General features: G+C 42.8%; 1 protein-coding gene across 4 annotated transcripts in view; it reads left to right on the forward strand.

Annotated features, from left to right (window-relative positions):
* The window catches only part of DGKH (diacylglycerol kinase eta), a 268,186-nt gene that overhangs the window by 234,899 nt on the left and 17,120 nt on the right, over positions 1-16,167 (forward strand). For 2 of the 4 annotated variants that reach the window (XM_019500512.2, XM_059724728.1), the window contains 5 exons: positions 680-785; positions 3,783-3,875; positions 8,675-8,794; positions 9,047-9,155; positions 10,572-10,702. In XM_019500512.2, the coding sequence (XP_019356057.1) occupies positions 680-785; positions 3,783-3,875; positions 8,675-8,794; positions 9,047-9,155; positions 10,572-10,702 (559 nt within the window). The remainder of the gene's footprint in view (positions 1-679; positions 786-3,782; positions 3,876-8,674; positions 8,795-9,046; positions 9,156-10,571; positions 10,703-16,167) is intronic. The other 2 variants (XM_019500513.2, XM_019500514.2) reach the window with 1 other exon arrangement.

Raw genomic sequence — 16,167 nt, forward strand, 5'->3', positions numbered from 1 at the left:
GCTGTGCCTGCAAGTCTCTGCCAGAGCTGCAGCCAGGGAGCAGAGGGGAGAGACCAGCCCTGCTGTGGAGCAGAGAGCCCCACCCAGCCCAGAGAGCATGCTGGGGGAGCCTGATTTTAATTTAAATCAGCAAGGGGTCTGGGACAGACATTATATAAACCGGTTTGACCCAAATCAGTTAAACCTGGTTAAATGTAGTATCAGACTTATCTCACATTGGTTTCAGCCATTTTCAAACTGGTTTATGTGCACTGAACACCTGTTCTGTTACAGATTTAAACCAGTTTCTGATCAGTTAAACTGATTTATGTGTAATGTCTGTCCATAGGCTAGAGGTCCCTTTAAAACCTAACTTTCTATGAATCTGTGATCTGAATGGCTATCTCAATCACTGGTGGCAGGAAGATATTTCAGTTAATTTAATAAATGTTCCTGAACTTCCTGTATCAGAACAGATCTTTTGTATTATGAATGCCATTTAGGTGACACAACTAAAAAGTGATATTTATTTAACCTTTAGCTCTATGGTAATATATTTAGGACTCTAATACAGTTAATGTTAAAACTCTATTAAATGATTTTTCCCATCTGCCAGTGTCACCTAACATAGCTCAGTTTTTAACTGGTTCTTAAAAGAAACTGACAAAGCACTTTTTTTCTGTTTTTACTATTTTTACAGAATCTGTGAAGCAGCAAAAACGCACAGCCTGCTGGAACAAGAGCTTGCTCATGCTGTCAATGCATGTTCCCATGCATTAAATAAAGCCAATCCAAGGTTTCCTGAGGTAAAGAAACAATGGAAATTTGTTTTAAAATGCACCCTCTGTATGAAGGAATATTCTGGAGACCTTAAAGCAGTTCTGTATTCTGAACAGTATATTCCAGTGGCTAATGAGGTTGTTGATATCCAAGGCCCCCCTGATCTTTCAAACATACATGCAGAGAGAGAGAGTGCAGCTTTCTTCCTGCTGGTTGCAGTCATAGGAAAGAGGACAAAGAGCACACCCCTGCGTTCTGGAACACAGTGGAAGTGGCAGAAAACATTCTTCATCTTCCCCTCCCCTAGAACATGTAACCCCATCCTTTCCAGTGGGGAGGAAGAAGGTACTGGTGGACAGACTCTTGTGGAAACAACCTAATCTGGAGGGTAAAATGTAATGGAGACATTGAAATTAAGTGGGGTTAAACAGGGCAAAGAAAGACATGGAACTTGGGGGAGAGAAAAATTATAACAGTGCTGGAAGAGAGAGAATAACAAGTAGAGGCATCTGGGCCGGTTCATATGGACACACACCTGCTCCAACGGTGTGAATATTGAGATGTGGCACTGCTGGGGGAATTTTGGAAGGAGGTGAAGCAGGGCCCCTGCATCTCGCATCATAATTTTAGTTTGTGCGGGGGGTAGTTTCAAGAGCAAGAGTTTGCTTATTTACTAATATACTCTACCAAAGCACACAGGGAACCTGGTTTTCTCTGATTTAAAAAAATCCGCAATTTTCAGTTAAAAAAATAAATAAAATTAACCCCAAATCCACATTTTTCCATGATTTAAATGCCACTAATAGATATATATGCGTGTATGTATAGATATATATCTATATATAGATATAAGTGGTCACCAACCAGTGGATCCCCATCGACTAGTCCAGGGGTCAGCAACCCCTGGCATGCATGCTGAGCATGGCACGCAAGGCCATTTTGCTCGGCACACCACTACCAGTCCAAGCTCTAAGCAGCTGCTGCCACCCACAGAGCCCAGGCTGCTCCCAGCATGTGCCTGGGAGACTGCAAGCCCTGCTGCAAGCAGACCAGGCTCCGTGGGCTGGCTGCAGCTGGGAGGCTGCAAACAGCTGCTCCGGACTCTGGCATGTTAGCACTCTGGCACCTTTCAAGGTAGACGTTGTTGTTCTTTTGGCACTCTGGCCAAAAAATGTTTCCTGCCCCTGGACTAGTTGATTGTGGAGCCTCTGACAGTTGATTGTAGTCTGAGATTGACTGTCAGAGGCTCTGCAATTGGGAGCAGCAGGGCACAGTCTGGGAGCAGTGGAATGGCAGCGGGACGCACATGGCTAGACTGAGCCATGCCCCCTACCACCGGGGCTGGGCCGGGTGAGTGGGGCGATTCCCCTTCCACACCCTGCTGTCCTGTGGTGAGGGAGGGAGTGGGGCAGGGGCAGGGGTGAATGAGGGCCTTGGCTGGACCGGGCGAGGGTCAGAGCCTGGGCAGCAGGTCTAGGCGCACAGGGGGGAGTCCGTGCAGCACGTACCCTGGTGGAGGCCTGGGGGTCATGTGCCCTCCCGATCTGTGTGTGGGGCAGAGGCAGCTGCCACTGCATGCTGGGCTTTGTACCCTGAGCCCTGTGCACAGATTGGGGGGATATGAGCCCCCTGAGCCTCTGCCATGGTGTTTGCAGTGGCAGGAGCCCCCCTGCGTGCCTGGACAAGCTGCATAGTCTCTGACCCTCACCAGGGTCCCACTCACCCAGTGGCAGGGGGTGTGGGGGCATTGGTGATAGAAGGGGGGGGCCTTAGCCCCCTGCACATGTGAGGCAGCAGTAGGGCCACAAGGCAGCTCGGCTGCGGGCTTCTGGCGGCAGCAGCAGTGGTGGGGAGGGCTGCGTGCAGAGGTGAGTGGGACGAGTGGAGCAGGGGCCAGCCCTGCAAGCGGCTCATCTGGGAGACGAAGGGAGGGGTGAGCACACAGCCTGGAAGGGCATGGGGGGCACGTGCCCCTGGATCTGCACATGGGGCGAGCTGGCTGGGGCCAGGGTGGTGCCAGGCTCTTCAGCTGTGCAGGGGCTGGGGGTAGTGGGAGACAAGCGGAGGCCTGGGGACCCTCCAGGCCTCTGCTTATCCCACCATCCGGCCTGGCCAGGCCCACTCCCCGCAGCCCCTGCTCCTGCTTGTGCCCAACTCCCTCCCTCACTGCTGGGACCTTTCACCCGCCTCCCCCACAGCCCTTTGCCTTCCCCCACAAACGTACCTTCTTTGGGGGTGATGTGCCCCCAAATATTTTTTTTCTCCCTCTGCCTTGATCAGCCCCGCCCCCTCTTCCCTCCCCACAGATTGACTTGCAGGGTGGGGCGGGGGTGCAGGGTAGATCTTGGGTTGCTTTTTAATTAAAAAAGTGATGTCCTACCCAAAAAGGTTGGAGACCACTGATATATGTAGCGGTGTTTCATTTTAATCATGGAAAAATGTGGATTTGGAGTTAACTTTTTTTTAACTGAAAATTTGGGATTTTTTTAAATTGGAGAAAACCAGGATCCCTGCTCATCATCCTGATAACTGGGCCGACTAATCAGTGTGTGTTTAATTGTAGCTGACCAGTTCATGTGTCATGTGAATCATCCTAATTAACAGTTTTCATTAGAAAAGACCTTGAATTTCTCTGTTGTCCTGAGCCAGCCATGGTGACCATACGTTGTTTTTACAGTTGGATAACTGTGTGATCCTTAGGCATGTCTAAGAACTCAGTAAGTCTGTAGAGTGAAAACTAAGCAACAAATACAATACATTTTCTGCTGTCTATTCTGAATGCTGAAACAAAAAGTGATCAGACCTATTTGCCTTCAGGCAAACGCGTGAAACTCCCAAAACTTCAAAGTGAGTCATCTAGATGTCTAGTTCTCAATGCAGAAGTGAGACATTGACTTGGCGTGCTTTGGAGAATTTGGTTAAGTCTGAGACCATAAACTGAGCATGAGTACTTATAAGTTTTACTATATAGCATGAGTACTATAGTTTTACATTCAGTTGACTATTGTGCTTCTATTTCCCAGAGTCTTACCAGAAACACTGCCACTGAAATAGCTGTCAATGTGAAGGCACTGCATAATGAAACGGAATCTTTACTAGTAGGAAGGGTTCCTTTGGTAAGGAGATAAAATAAATACTTAATTTTTTTACTCATTAATATCTTGTGTAAAATCCTGTGCTTCATCTCTTATTCCATTCACCAGTAGCATGGGATGAAGAAGTTGCTTTTTCCAAGCATTGTCTTGTAAATATCCAGTATAGCTTTATTAATAAAACTTATGGGACCTCCTTCTTTTACCATTTATCATGGATCTAAAAATAGTGAAGTTATGTAATATACTGCATTGGCCTTTGGAAACGCAATTAGAAAATTGTTAGCTTTGATAAGACAAAGAGATTGAGTTCCTCTTTTCTCTCAATTGACATTAAAAAGGCACTTTAGGAATAGTTGCATCTGATTGATGCTTTGAGTTTTTGGATGCAGGAGAAAATATATTATCCAAACTGTATAGTAGTTACTAAGACTGCTTACAAATGTTAAAAAAAAAATGGCACTTTAAACTCATTGCACTCCTGTGCTGAGCGCAGTGCATGTCCAGAAGAGGCATTGCATTAGTTGGATCCAGCTTGCCCAGTGTCTGTATAGATTGGGAGCTTTAGGGGGTGGGTGGCGGGTGGCGGGGTGGTTGGCTCTTTTATCTAATAGCTAATTGAATCAGCTATTAGATAAAAGCACCAAAAAGCCACTGTGAAGTGCCCGATCTATACATCATGGGTCTAAGTAACGTGCTGCTCCTTTTGGCAAAGCATGATAAGTGTGTTTGGGTTTTGTGGGGGTTTTTTAACATCTGTAAGCATCCTAAATGGGATGCTTTCTTTAGGAGAACTGGAGTCTGAAGGGAATCAATATAAAGACTTTTTCAGAAAATACTGTTCTAAATAAACAGTTCAAATGCACTTTGTTTGGTGACTGAAAGTCATTGCTGCCTAAAGGCTGATCAGCAGTTGGCTTCTAACATAGGCAGATGCAGGATTTTGCAAAGGCGGATGCAAGAGCAGTGAGTGGCGCAGGGATGCTTCCACCCTTGCTCCCAGCCTCCCCATTCTGTCTCTACCACCAGGGCAGGCAGACCACACTGTAGGAGCAGCAGTTGGGTATTTTTTTTAAGATTCTGAGTCAGTTAACAATCTCCTTCTCCCCTGCTGACCTCCCAGCTCTCTGCATCCCCTCTATGTTCAACAGCACTTAAGTTTCCTTCCCATTTCCCTGCCCACTGCTGTTGCTGTCCCCACTTGACCCAGGGGCGGGGGAAACTCCAGAGGTGTTCCTGTCTTGCTTCATCTGGGGCTTTGGGGAACAGCTACATGGGGAGCTGGGCTTATCTAGGGACAGTGGTGGCTGTGGGGTTCCCTTTCCCTGAGCCCTCTCCTGGATGCAGAAAATACCCAAAGGGATTGGGAGGAAGCTGCTGCCACTGTCCCTGGCTGAGCCACAGCCCAACTCCCTGCAGAGCACAAGTGCTCCCCATGCAGCCCAGCTGGAGTGGGGCAGAAGCAACTCTGGAGCTCCCCTTATCCTCAGTTAGCCAGGGATTGCAGTAGGAGAGATGGAGGAATTGGAAGGGAGGAGACATACTGCTGAGCATGGAGGGGAAGGTGGGGTGGAATTCTTGCTTGTTTCAGGGACTTAAAAAATGTCCCCAGCTGCTGCTTCCGTGGTGGGGTGGGACCATGCCACTGTACCCCTTCTGCATTTGTTCCAGGCTTCTAAAACTATTAAGAGGTTAGGCACATTTCCGAATTTATTTAACTGTAGAAGATGACAATGCTCCCAAGATTAATTTAATGAAGATAGGGGAAAGAAACATAGGAATCTGAAAACTCACCAAATTAACAAAAAGATATAAATATATTATTTTGATTTAACATTGTTCAGGAACAGGATTTGGCAGAACAGTTTTAAGTAGATGATTGGAATGCAATACTAAGTGGTATCGTTTATCAGGGGATGCTATGACATGAATTAAATATGAAATCAGACTCAATGAAATTCTACATTTCTCAGTCAATAAGGGCAATAATTTCACTGAAGTGCTTATGTGCCAAAGAGTTGTTTTAGTTTACTTCCACTCTTGTGCACATTTTTTCTTTTGAGGTATTTTTGATTTTTATATATATATATATATATATATATATATATATATATATAAAGTGTCTTGTTAAGGCCTATTTGACTATTTATGCAAACCAGTATTTAATAACAGGGTCATTACTAGATACCAATGTATTTTGTGTATTATGCTGCATGTTGACATTAAAGATGTCCATAACTCTCATTAAACATTAATCTTAGAATTTTATTCATGAATCTGAAATAAAACTTGTAGTCTGGTACTTTAACCAATGCTGAAACTATGTCCTACCCGTGGACATACAAATGGATGAAACTTGGTGGTGTTCAAGCTGCTTGTCATTGCCATTCTGTACCATCCTCGGGTTTGTGTGTCCGCTCACAAAGAAGCAAATCCTTAAGTGGATCTTTCGTTCTTAATTTTCATCTTTACTTTTTTTTTCACCCCTCCAATTCTTTCACTTTCTCTGACAAGCCTGTGACAGACATAAATTGATGCCTTCACTGTCCACACTGTTCACTGGTGACCCTTATAATTGGCACCTGTCTATTGGTTCTGTGGCTTTCGAGCTATAGGATGGTTCAAGTTATGATTCCTCTCCATCAGTCTACGGAGTTGATTTAATTGACAGAGGTAATTCACTAGTGGAGCTAGGGAACATATTTTGGCAAAAAGTAACCAGGTCGTTTTGGGAGAAATATATCAGCAGATTTAGTCCCACTCTGCCAAGCAGAATAAAGCTGCTGCCTAGCAAAAGGCAAACGGTACACATAGACACTTCCATGCTGCTGTTAGTATATTATTGCTAACTCAAATTAATATGACTCTTCTCATTTTGTTTATTGCAGAGTGACTGTGATTCACTATCAGAGCTTGAATTTGAATTAGGGGGTGTCTACCTTCTAGTCCTTTTCGGTCTCTTAAACAGTGAGAAAGTTGCATAAAATCTAGGAAGAGCCTGCAAGAGAGAATCCTACTTGTACTAACAAATCCACTGCTCCTTCCTGACCAGTTAAGAGCTGCATATCACATAAAGAAATTTTCACAATAGGAACTTGGGTTTACTCGCATTGTAAGCTATTACAATTTTGTTGGACTCTGCGTTTTGCTCTGAGGTTTTTCCAGATCACTCTCGTTTATTAAATCCTTCCCTCACTCTTTACTTAACATCATAGTGTAAAGCCAAGTGCATACAGCTATGAACCTATGACACAAACATTTAAAAGCACAAACTTTATTGTTGTTCCTACACTTGGCACTATTTGTTCATTTCCTTCCCACCTGTAGCTTCTGGATAGGTAAATGTACAAGGCCACAAGATTAAGGAAATTTATTACAATAAATCTAGTTTCTTTGCTCTTGTATCTATCAATGTGGAGAAATCTAACTTAGTCTATAAGTTTCTTTGTACATCCCTAATGTTGTGTGTTCTTGTTACGAGATAACTGTTCCTTTGTAAGTGGTTGAGTATGGTAAGTCATGCTAGTATTTGATAGCTGTGTCCACACCATAAGGCTCAGCTGTCAGACAGGCTGCTGTCATTTGAGATCTATTCAAACATAGTCTCCTAGGTGCTTGTTCGTGCGATGGGGTTTTAGTTCGGTTTAGTTCTCCCTAAATTGAAATGGTGAGTTTTTGAAATTGAAACCCACCGTTTCAATTTAGGGAGAACTAAACTAAACTGAACCCCTGTCGCGTATACACAAGGGTTAGGGGCCTGATCCATAAAGCTTATCTGTCTCTCCTATGGTGGGGGAGGTAAGCTGCCAGCGGGCCAAGCAGACCCTGAGCTGCAGGGAACCCTGGTGCTTCCCTCCATGGTGGTGGTACCCCCCAGGTGGCACCCGTCCACTGGCACCTGGCCCAGGCAGTCCTGGGGGGGCACTGCAGGGCTGAGCATAGCTCAGGCAGGCAGGCAAGCTCCAGGAGGAAAAAAAAGATCAGGCTTCTCGCCACTTCCCCACCCCCCCTCCCCCCCCCTTCAGTTGAGCCTGCCTGCACCACCTGCTGCCAGGTCTCACAGCCCCTGAGCTGCACAAGGCCCGGTACTTCTCTCCATGGCAGCGGCATGCTGCGGGACCACCTGGGCCAGGTGCCAGTTGGTGGGTGCTGCCGCTGCAGAGGGAAATACCCGGGTCCCCCACACCTCAGGGACTGCTCTGTCCACCAGCAACCCCGCACCCCTGCCCTCTTGCCACGGGGGAGAAAGGTAAGCTCCAGCACCCCTGCACCATCCCTTCCACCTCACGTCCTGGGACTGCCCAGGAATGGCTGGTTTGCCCCTGGGGCGGAGCAGGAGGGCGGCTGGGTGTGCTGGTGGCGGGAGAAGGTGGTGGGGACGGTGTATGGGGTGCTGGAAGCCCGCCAAGCCCAAGCTTCCCTGAGGATGTCAGCTTCTAGTGCCCCATGCACCATTGCACTTTGTTAGGCAGCAGACTAAAACACCTCGCAAAGGGTTTGATCTTGCTATGTTACAAAGTCATTTAAAGCGGAATACACCGTCGAGTGTGCAAACAGCAGCGCCGTTAAAGTGGTGTAAAAGGTCATTTAAACTGCTTTAAGGGCCAATTGTAAACTGCTTAAAAGGCCAATTTTGTTGCGTGTACAAAGGCCTAGGACAATTAGATATGTTTGCTGTGGAAGTTAAGTTTGGTATGAAATTCCCTGTTACTTTATGTTTGGTATTAGGCAGCAGTGTATAGTTTATAAAGTAGTTAACATTTCTTGCATTAACAAAGCTAATAAATTGTATTTCTTTTTTCCCCTGGCTGCTTCAAAAACAGCAATTGGAATCCTACCATGAAGAACTGCTGTCTGATGCTTTGCACAGTGTAGAGATTGAGTTAAGAAAACTCACTGAGATTCCATGGCTTTATTATGTTTTCCAATCAAATGACGATGAGGTGGGTCAGATTAATATTTTTTCCAGTTTTCCTTTTTTGTTATGTAAGAAATTAAAGTGTCAGCAGTTATTTAATAGAAGAAGCCTTCAGGTATCCCATATGTTTTGATGGAGCCGGACACAATTCTGTACTAAATTAGATTTTGGACCAGATTTTGAGAGTAATTATAAATGTAATTTACCTTTTCAAATATGTAATTGAACTTTTGTTGTTTTTTTACTTAAAGGTAGTTATTTCTTTTCTTTTATTCAGGATCCCCCTCTGGATTATGCTAAAAGAAACAACAGAAGTACAGTATTTCGCATAGTGCCAAAGTTTAAAAAGGAAAAGGTCCAAAAGCATAAGACCAGCTCTCAGCCTGGTATGTGTTTTGACATTGAAAGACAAATAACTTCTGGGGACAAGCATCTTTCATAAAAAGCTGAAATAATGCATTATACCTGGCCCCGTCTAGGTGAATGCAGGTGAATAGGAGTTCACCTGTTCACTCAATACATTTTTCAGGTCTGAATCAGGATTCCCCCCACTCCTTCCCCCAACCTGAACTGTTACTTGAATAATAATAATTTTAAAAAAACAACCCCAAAACTAGCTATTGTTATTTCTGTCTGCTTTTTGGTTTAGAGTCCCTATGCGTTTGTCTGGGTATATTTAGCAAACCCTTAGCAACACAAAGACCCATGCAAGTTCTGTTTCCTCACCAAGCCCTGACTTAGTTTCACTGGCTACACAGTAGCTTTTATTGCCCTATTTAATTAATTCTCAGTTATCCTTTAATATTCTAGCTTTGTTTTCACATCAGCTAATTATGCACCTCAAGCATAACTCTGTGATAGCTGGTCCTGTTCTCTTAGACAGTAGAAGTTGAACAAACTCCTCTCTCCTCATTGCATCTACGAACATACAGCCTTAGCATTATGCCCTGAAAGATAAGTGGCTGAACGGTAGTTCTAAAACTGACTGGATCCATATCTCTGATCCAGCAACTTGTTTGGATAGTATAGCAAGATGAAGCTTGCAAATTTGAATTTAACTTCTCAGCTCATCGATGTTTTAAAACTTAAATCGTGTCACATTAGAATACCTCAGTCTGAAGCTAATTAGCAGAATTAGAATACACAAAGTGTTAAAGAAATAATAATAATACAGCCTAATTTCCCTCCTATAAATGTGGTCTATTAAAATTAATGTGGGCAACTAACCTTAGAGAACAATGTTTTACAGAGAGCTTATTAATGACCTGTGTAACTGTTTTGGCTAACATAATGTTTGTTGTGTTAATTATGTATTAACTAGAGACATTTCTAAGATTAGATTTGCATGGTGCAGTAGTTATTATTGAAATATACATTTTATATGCTGATTTTTATATTCTAGTTAGAATGGGAAGGGTTTTTTCCTGCCTACAACTGATAAATTGCTGTTAGTAACAGCAGAACAAACTTAGACCTAGTATTGCTGATCCTCACATGGTTAAAAGTGCATCTGTTGAAGTATATTCATTTTGATAGCTTTATTGAGGAGACTGGAGTAAAGCTGAAAGCACGGCTGCAAAGCAAAGATCCCCAACTTTGCATAGATACCTTCTCACATTTATTGCTAACTTGTAACCTGCATGTAAAATGGAAACCCTTTTTTTGTGGAAACACCACCTTTAACCTTTCCTTTTGCTGGCACGGCAGTTCTACTCTGTCTTCCACTCTCTTTGGCCTAACCTTTGCTTGTAATGCATTTGAGCATGTAGAAATTAAGGGGGTTTTGCTCTTAACTTTGGTAGTTCAAAAATGGGGCACAGATGAAGTTGCTGCTTGGCTGGATCTGCTCAGTTTGGGAGAGTACAAAGAAATCTTCATCAGCCATGACATCCGAGGCTCTGAGCTTTTACACCTGGAAAGGCGAGACCTTAAGGTATTTCCTTTGTGCTACTTTTCTGCTCTTGAGTATTTTCTTTGACAGAAACAAAATAAACCTTTCCTCTTTTCTTGCTCCTTTTATATGCTTGTAGCTTGGCTTATACTGGGCATATTTGCAATAAACTAATATGCACTTTCCTGTGGCCTGAACTCCTTATCTGCAGGACTGTATCTGTAGTCAAGTATATCAGTGCAGTTGAAGATTTTATTCTCTTGCGTGTCATATAGAATGATAGTCTGTCAGCAGGTTTAGTGACACCAGTGTGTTATATTTGTTAACAAAATCTCTGTTTTACTTGGGTTTATTAAATAAGATCTGGGTGTGAAGTGAAATATCCATAAGCAATTTATTAGACCAGTGATGATGATTTTAAATATATCTGGTGAGCACTAAAAGTTCATTTTGGCTATATGAGCACTGTATGTCAATAGCTATTTGGGGTGAAGGGGGAGGGAGAGAGAAACAGTTTGATAGACTACCCTTTACATACTTGTTTGTCAGGTAAATAGCCCATCTTAACAACTTTTTTGGTCCCTTATTGTTCTATTTATGATTGTGTCAAAAACCAAACAACAACCAGCCCCCCTTCCCCTCCCCCCCCCCCCCACAAGGTTTCTATCTGCGATCATTTTCTACAAAATCTAAAAACAGTTCCCTGTTCAGGTTTGATTAAATGGGATCTAATTTTTGCAGAAAGAAAAACTAGTTTGCTGAAAATATTAAGTAGGCAGATGGTTATTACTTTGCAGTTTGAAGTGGTGCTATTTGAGCTTGCCTGTCTTTTTCAGGAACACTTAAGTGTATCCGTTTTATGTAATAGAGATACTATCCTTGGGGATTTGTTAAATTACTTTTTCCTGGAACACAAGTAATGCCCTCTTGATAATGTGTTTTGAGCAATCTGCATGCAACAAACTGCAGCTCTTATTGCATAAGATAGGAAATAGGATATTGTATAAATTGCAAACATTTAACTCTAAAGCCCAAGCCACTGAGTCTGTCGAGTCTGAACACTACTGGAGATCTAGGCAATGTTTCATGCAGATATACTATTGAAGTGTTGCAAAAATAGCTACCATAGTTCCAAATTCTTTCTTATAAGGAGGTGATGACATGATATATTCTTGTTTTACCCTACCCTGAGCCTCTTCGTATCCCATGCTTCCCAAAGCCTCACAAACACCCAATGCACAATGGCCAATAAACAGAGAACCATGCAGACAGTACACTCCAGAAGATATTTTGACTCCTCTGAATAGATATCAAATAATTCAAAGTTATATAGGAATTTGAATGTTCCTTAGGCCTTATTTTGTCAAAATGATATATAAAAAATTGAACCCTCTAGAAAGAAGCATATCTCAACATATAAAAATTGTGAAAGTGGACTAAGAATTACCCCACGCACAGGGAGTCTTTTTGGCTTTGTGCAAGGATCAATTTGATTGTGTAATCAAAAGTCTGATACTTAACCAAGCTAGATTTCTTCAGCAAAATGATCATAAACTTATTATCTCTGTTGCTTAGATAAATGCTGAATCAGCTACATTTGGTACAACTCAAAAGGGTGATAGCCTCAAATTGCTAAAAGAAAGCCATGGAGCCTATCATGTGACCAGCCTTTACCTACACATCTGTCTAATAATTTCTAGAAACATGGATGCAGATTTAAAATCACCAGATGCAGCTAATTGAGAGGTCACTGTCTATGAGACAAGAATGGAGGGGGAGAAGATATCATGTTTTTTTGCCAGGATATATGTTGTTTTCCAGTATAAGTGCTCATAATGAGCCAGGCAGTCTTTCTGGCCAAGCTCAGTTTGTGCTGTTTGCATTATGTCGTCATATTTGAATAATTTTGTTCAGCACTAAGTCTGTCTTGCAGACCAGTCTGATATAAATTCTGAATTGAGAGAGATCATTGAGAATGACTGACTGTTGATCTGTCTTGGATTACCCACCAGCTATCTGCAGTTGCTCTGCTCTGTTTTGCAGACTATCTGCAGTGGATTAACTGCTCACCTTGCCTTTGTTACAGAAAACAACTTGTGTTTGTTGCCCACCTTTCTCTTTTTTTGTCAAAAGGAAACATTATCAACAATCCCAGCATAAGGAAAACCCTCTACGGCCATGTCCAAATGAGCATTGCCAACAGCTGAAGCTGTTCTCCACACTGCAGGGGAGCAATGCAGGGTAGTGGTGGGGGTTGGACCCCTGGATATCCAGGGATCAAAAAATCTGTGCACACAAAAAAAGTGGAGCAGTGCATGAGGGGGCAGCACTCAAAACCGGAGCTGGGCTAGCTGGAGCCACGCTCTGGCTGCCAGTCAGGCTCTGAGCAGCAGGATTGCTGCTGCTGCAGCCCCTGGAAGCCCCCAGGACCCCAGGTAAGGCTGTTGGGGCCAGCCCAGCACTGGCCCCAGTCTTCCCTACTCCACCTGGGGTAACCTGCTGCATAAGACCTGCTTTCTCCTTCTCTGTCTAGCACCAAAATGGATCAGAGGTAACTCACCAGACTGAGGAATCTCTGACACCTGCAGTTTTTCTCTGCCCTAGTTAGTGGGTCTGGCTCCCACCTAATGGTCTCTGTGGGAGTTGTCTAAAATGGAGTACACCTCCAAATGGTGGCAAAGGTCTATCAGCACTCTGCCTCTTTTGCCTCTTTATAATGCTCTTTCACTGACCCCATATGCTTGATTTTAGTTGAAGGAGGGAGTCTTAATCCTCCCGCTTCCCCACCATCCCCAAGATCACTTGCTGCTTTTGAGGTGTGGTGGGCAACAAAACATGGAGCAGCAGTGTTACAGAAGTTGCAGCAAGTTGGCTCATGCTGAACTTGAGTTCTCTCTCTGCTCTTCAAGAAAACTCCCTTAGAGAATCATGTTCCCAGATGATTCTCCTATAATCTGGGAAGCCATAGGTTGAGGTAAGAAACCATGGCATCCCAGCTGAGAGATGCTTTGCCAAAATAGTCTGGTTGGCAGCTACTGTGCTATATATACATTTTTGGAGGAGGTATGAATAGGTGAAGGCAGGATGAATTATTGCAGTGCTGCTAATCTAAATCCCCCACTTTGCCCTTAGGAGGATAAAAAGTACCATATGCTCAATGTATCAGTAGTCACTAGTGATATAAAACTGTAAAAAATAGCGTCTGTTTAAACAAGCCAGGTTGTTGCAGTAGTTCTGGCTTTATAAGTGTTTATTATAAAAACATTTACAATACTTATTTGAAAGTTGCTACAAGAAGAGAAATATTATAAGAACTTTGATTTGGTTCTTCTTACCTGTTTTTTAATATCTGGAGTTCTTGCATCTGTCTTGCTATAACTATACAGTGAATTTACGGGTGAGGGGAAAGGGGCATAAGGAGAGAAGGGCTGAAAGGGCATCCTGGTGTTGAACCATCTTTCAAAAAAATGTGCTATTGTTTTCCTTCAAATACTGGCAAAGCTATCAACTTTGAAAAATCCATGGGACAAGCCCAATTTTGGTCAGATGGAAGCTTTATTAAGCAGATAAGAATTGGGGATAAATGATACAGTACTTAAGGTAATTAACATACACTTGTCTTAGAGCTCTGCATTTCTGCAAATGATTTCCAGTATGCCTCTGTCGTAAATGCCTCCCTTAGGACAAAAGTTAGAGCAAAAGTATCCCTGCAAACATTTTTGCAGTAGTAAGTAGTTGGGAGTCCCTAGACAGTTTCTAGCATGTATGGTTTCTTCCCAGCATAAAGATTTGGGTGAACTTCCACAGTAAAAATTTCTTCACATTTATTTATAGGAGTGGATGTTTTTCCTTTGTTTTGTTTTGGGGGGTTTTCTTGAGTGCAGCAGTACTTAACCGAGGGACTGCCAGAGCTGTGTTGCAATTGAGGATCTGATGTTTTAGTCCAAATTTAGTTCAAATTATAGTCACTTCAGAATAGAATGGAAATTAAAATCTTGCCATCCACAACCAGGGGCAGCACTGGGGGGGGTTTGGGGGGGGGGGGGGCATCTATAGGCACGCCAAAATTTGTCTTAGCTTTCCTGTAGCCACCCCTTCCAGCACTGCCCCTCCCCTCCAGTCCACTGCTGCCCGCCCCACTCCTGCCTGCAGTGCAGCCCCCACAGTTTTCTGTGTAGCCCACCTTAGCCCCCTGCCCCTCACCAGGAAGAGGCTAGCACCACCCCTGTCCACAGCTAATTAAAGCATGAATTTGATGACCCTTGGCTAAGGTTGGTGAAAGAGTTGATGATGTAAAAACAGTACAATATGATCCTTTCTTCTTCATCATCCCTGAAAAAAATATTTAGCAATGATCACCTATCAAAAATCATGAAAATTAGGAGCCTGTTTGCAGAAATAGGATGCATTTCTTTCTAACCTAACCAGAAATTGAACTTGCCTTTTCAAAGGTGAAGACAGTTTAATCTGTTAAATTTGTACTACCTTACATTTAATATAAAACAAGGAATTTATATCCATTTTTTATATGACACTTTTCTTGCCTTAGGTAGATGACTGGAAAACAAAATGGTACAGTAATCTGTCAAGTACAAATGATCCACAATGAAGATTTCCCTTTTTGGTGATTGCAAAAAATTATATGTAAACTGTGTGCAAAGTCTGCATATCATCCTATATCCTTACTATCATTTTTACAAGAATTATTTCATGCTGCTGCTCTTTCCCTTTTAACTGTCCTTTCCAGGGCAAATTGTCTTCTTGAATGGAAAGCATTACATTTCAGAAATGTTAATGCATGGTATTTTATTCACGATTGTAATCTATACCTTAAGCCTATTATTTTTCAATAACTTGAATATTCATACCTCACACTTTATTTGGTGGTATTATCTTAGTGATTCCAAATGGTTTTACACTTTGGATTTTTCCAAATGGAATTTCCAGATGGGGGAGCTGGGACCCATGTCTCTTGGGTGAATTGCTTCAAATCCCACAGTCAGTCGAAGAGTCAGGAATCCCATTTTGACCCTTAGACCAGGAAAAATTAAACATGGATGAAATGCCTTACTGTTTCATTTGCTATCACAAGTATAAGCCCTGTACATACAAACAAAAACACATAATTCTTAGATAATCTGGGTGGGTTGGAGGGTCGGGGGGAGTTCTTTTCCTAAAGATCCTTCCTATTGATCCTTCTCTACAGATGAATCACAGAAACCATCACCAACAGCATTTCAGCTGGTGATAATTTTCTCACATGGTACAGATGGAGATTTGTATATTTTGTGTGTGTATGTGCACGTATGTGTGCATGTGTACTTTCCTGTTTTCCTTGGGGGTGTGAATTTCATGTCTGTCAGAAACGTTCCTTTAGCTCTCTAATTGTCAAGTGTATCCATAATAGGATACTTGCCTTCCTATAATAAGAAAATCAGTTAATCTATTGTTCTCTGAAGGAAAGTTGTCCGACATACTGGTAAATGAATATCCGCTTACCCTTGAGA

The sequence above is a fragment of the Alligator mississippiensis genome, chromosome 1, assembly GCF_030867095.1.
Source record: "Alligator mississippiensis isolate rAllMis1 chromosome 1, rAllMis1, whole genome shotgun sequence".
Lineage (NCBI taxonomy): Eukaryota > Metazoa > Chordata > Crocodylia > Alligatoridae > Alligator > Alligator mississippiensis.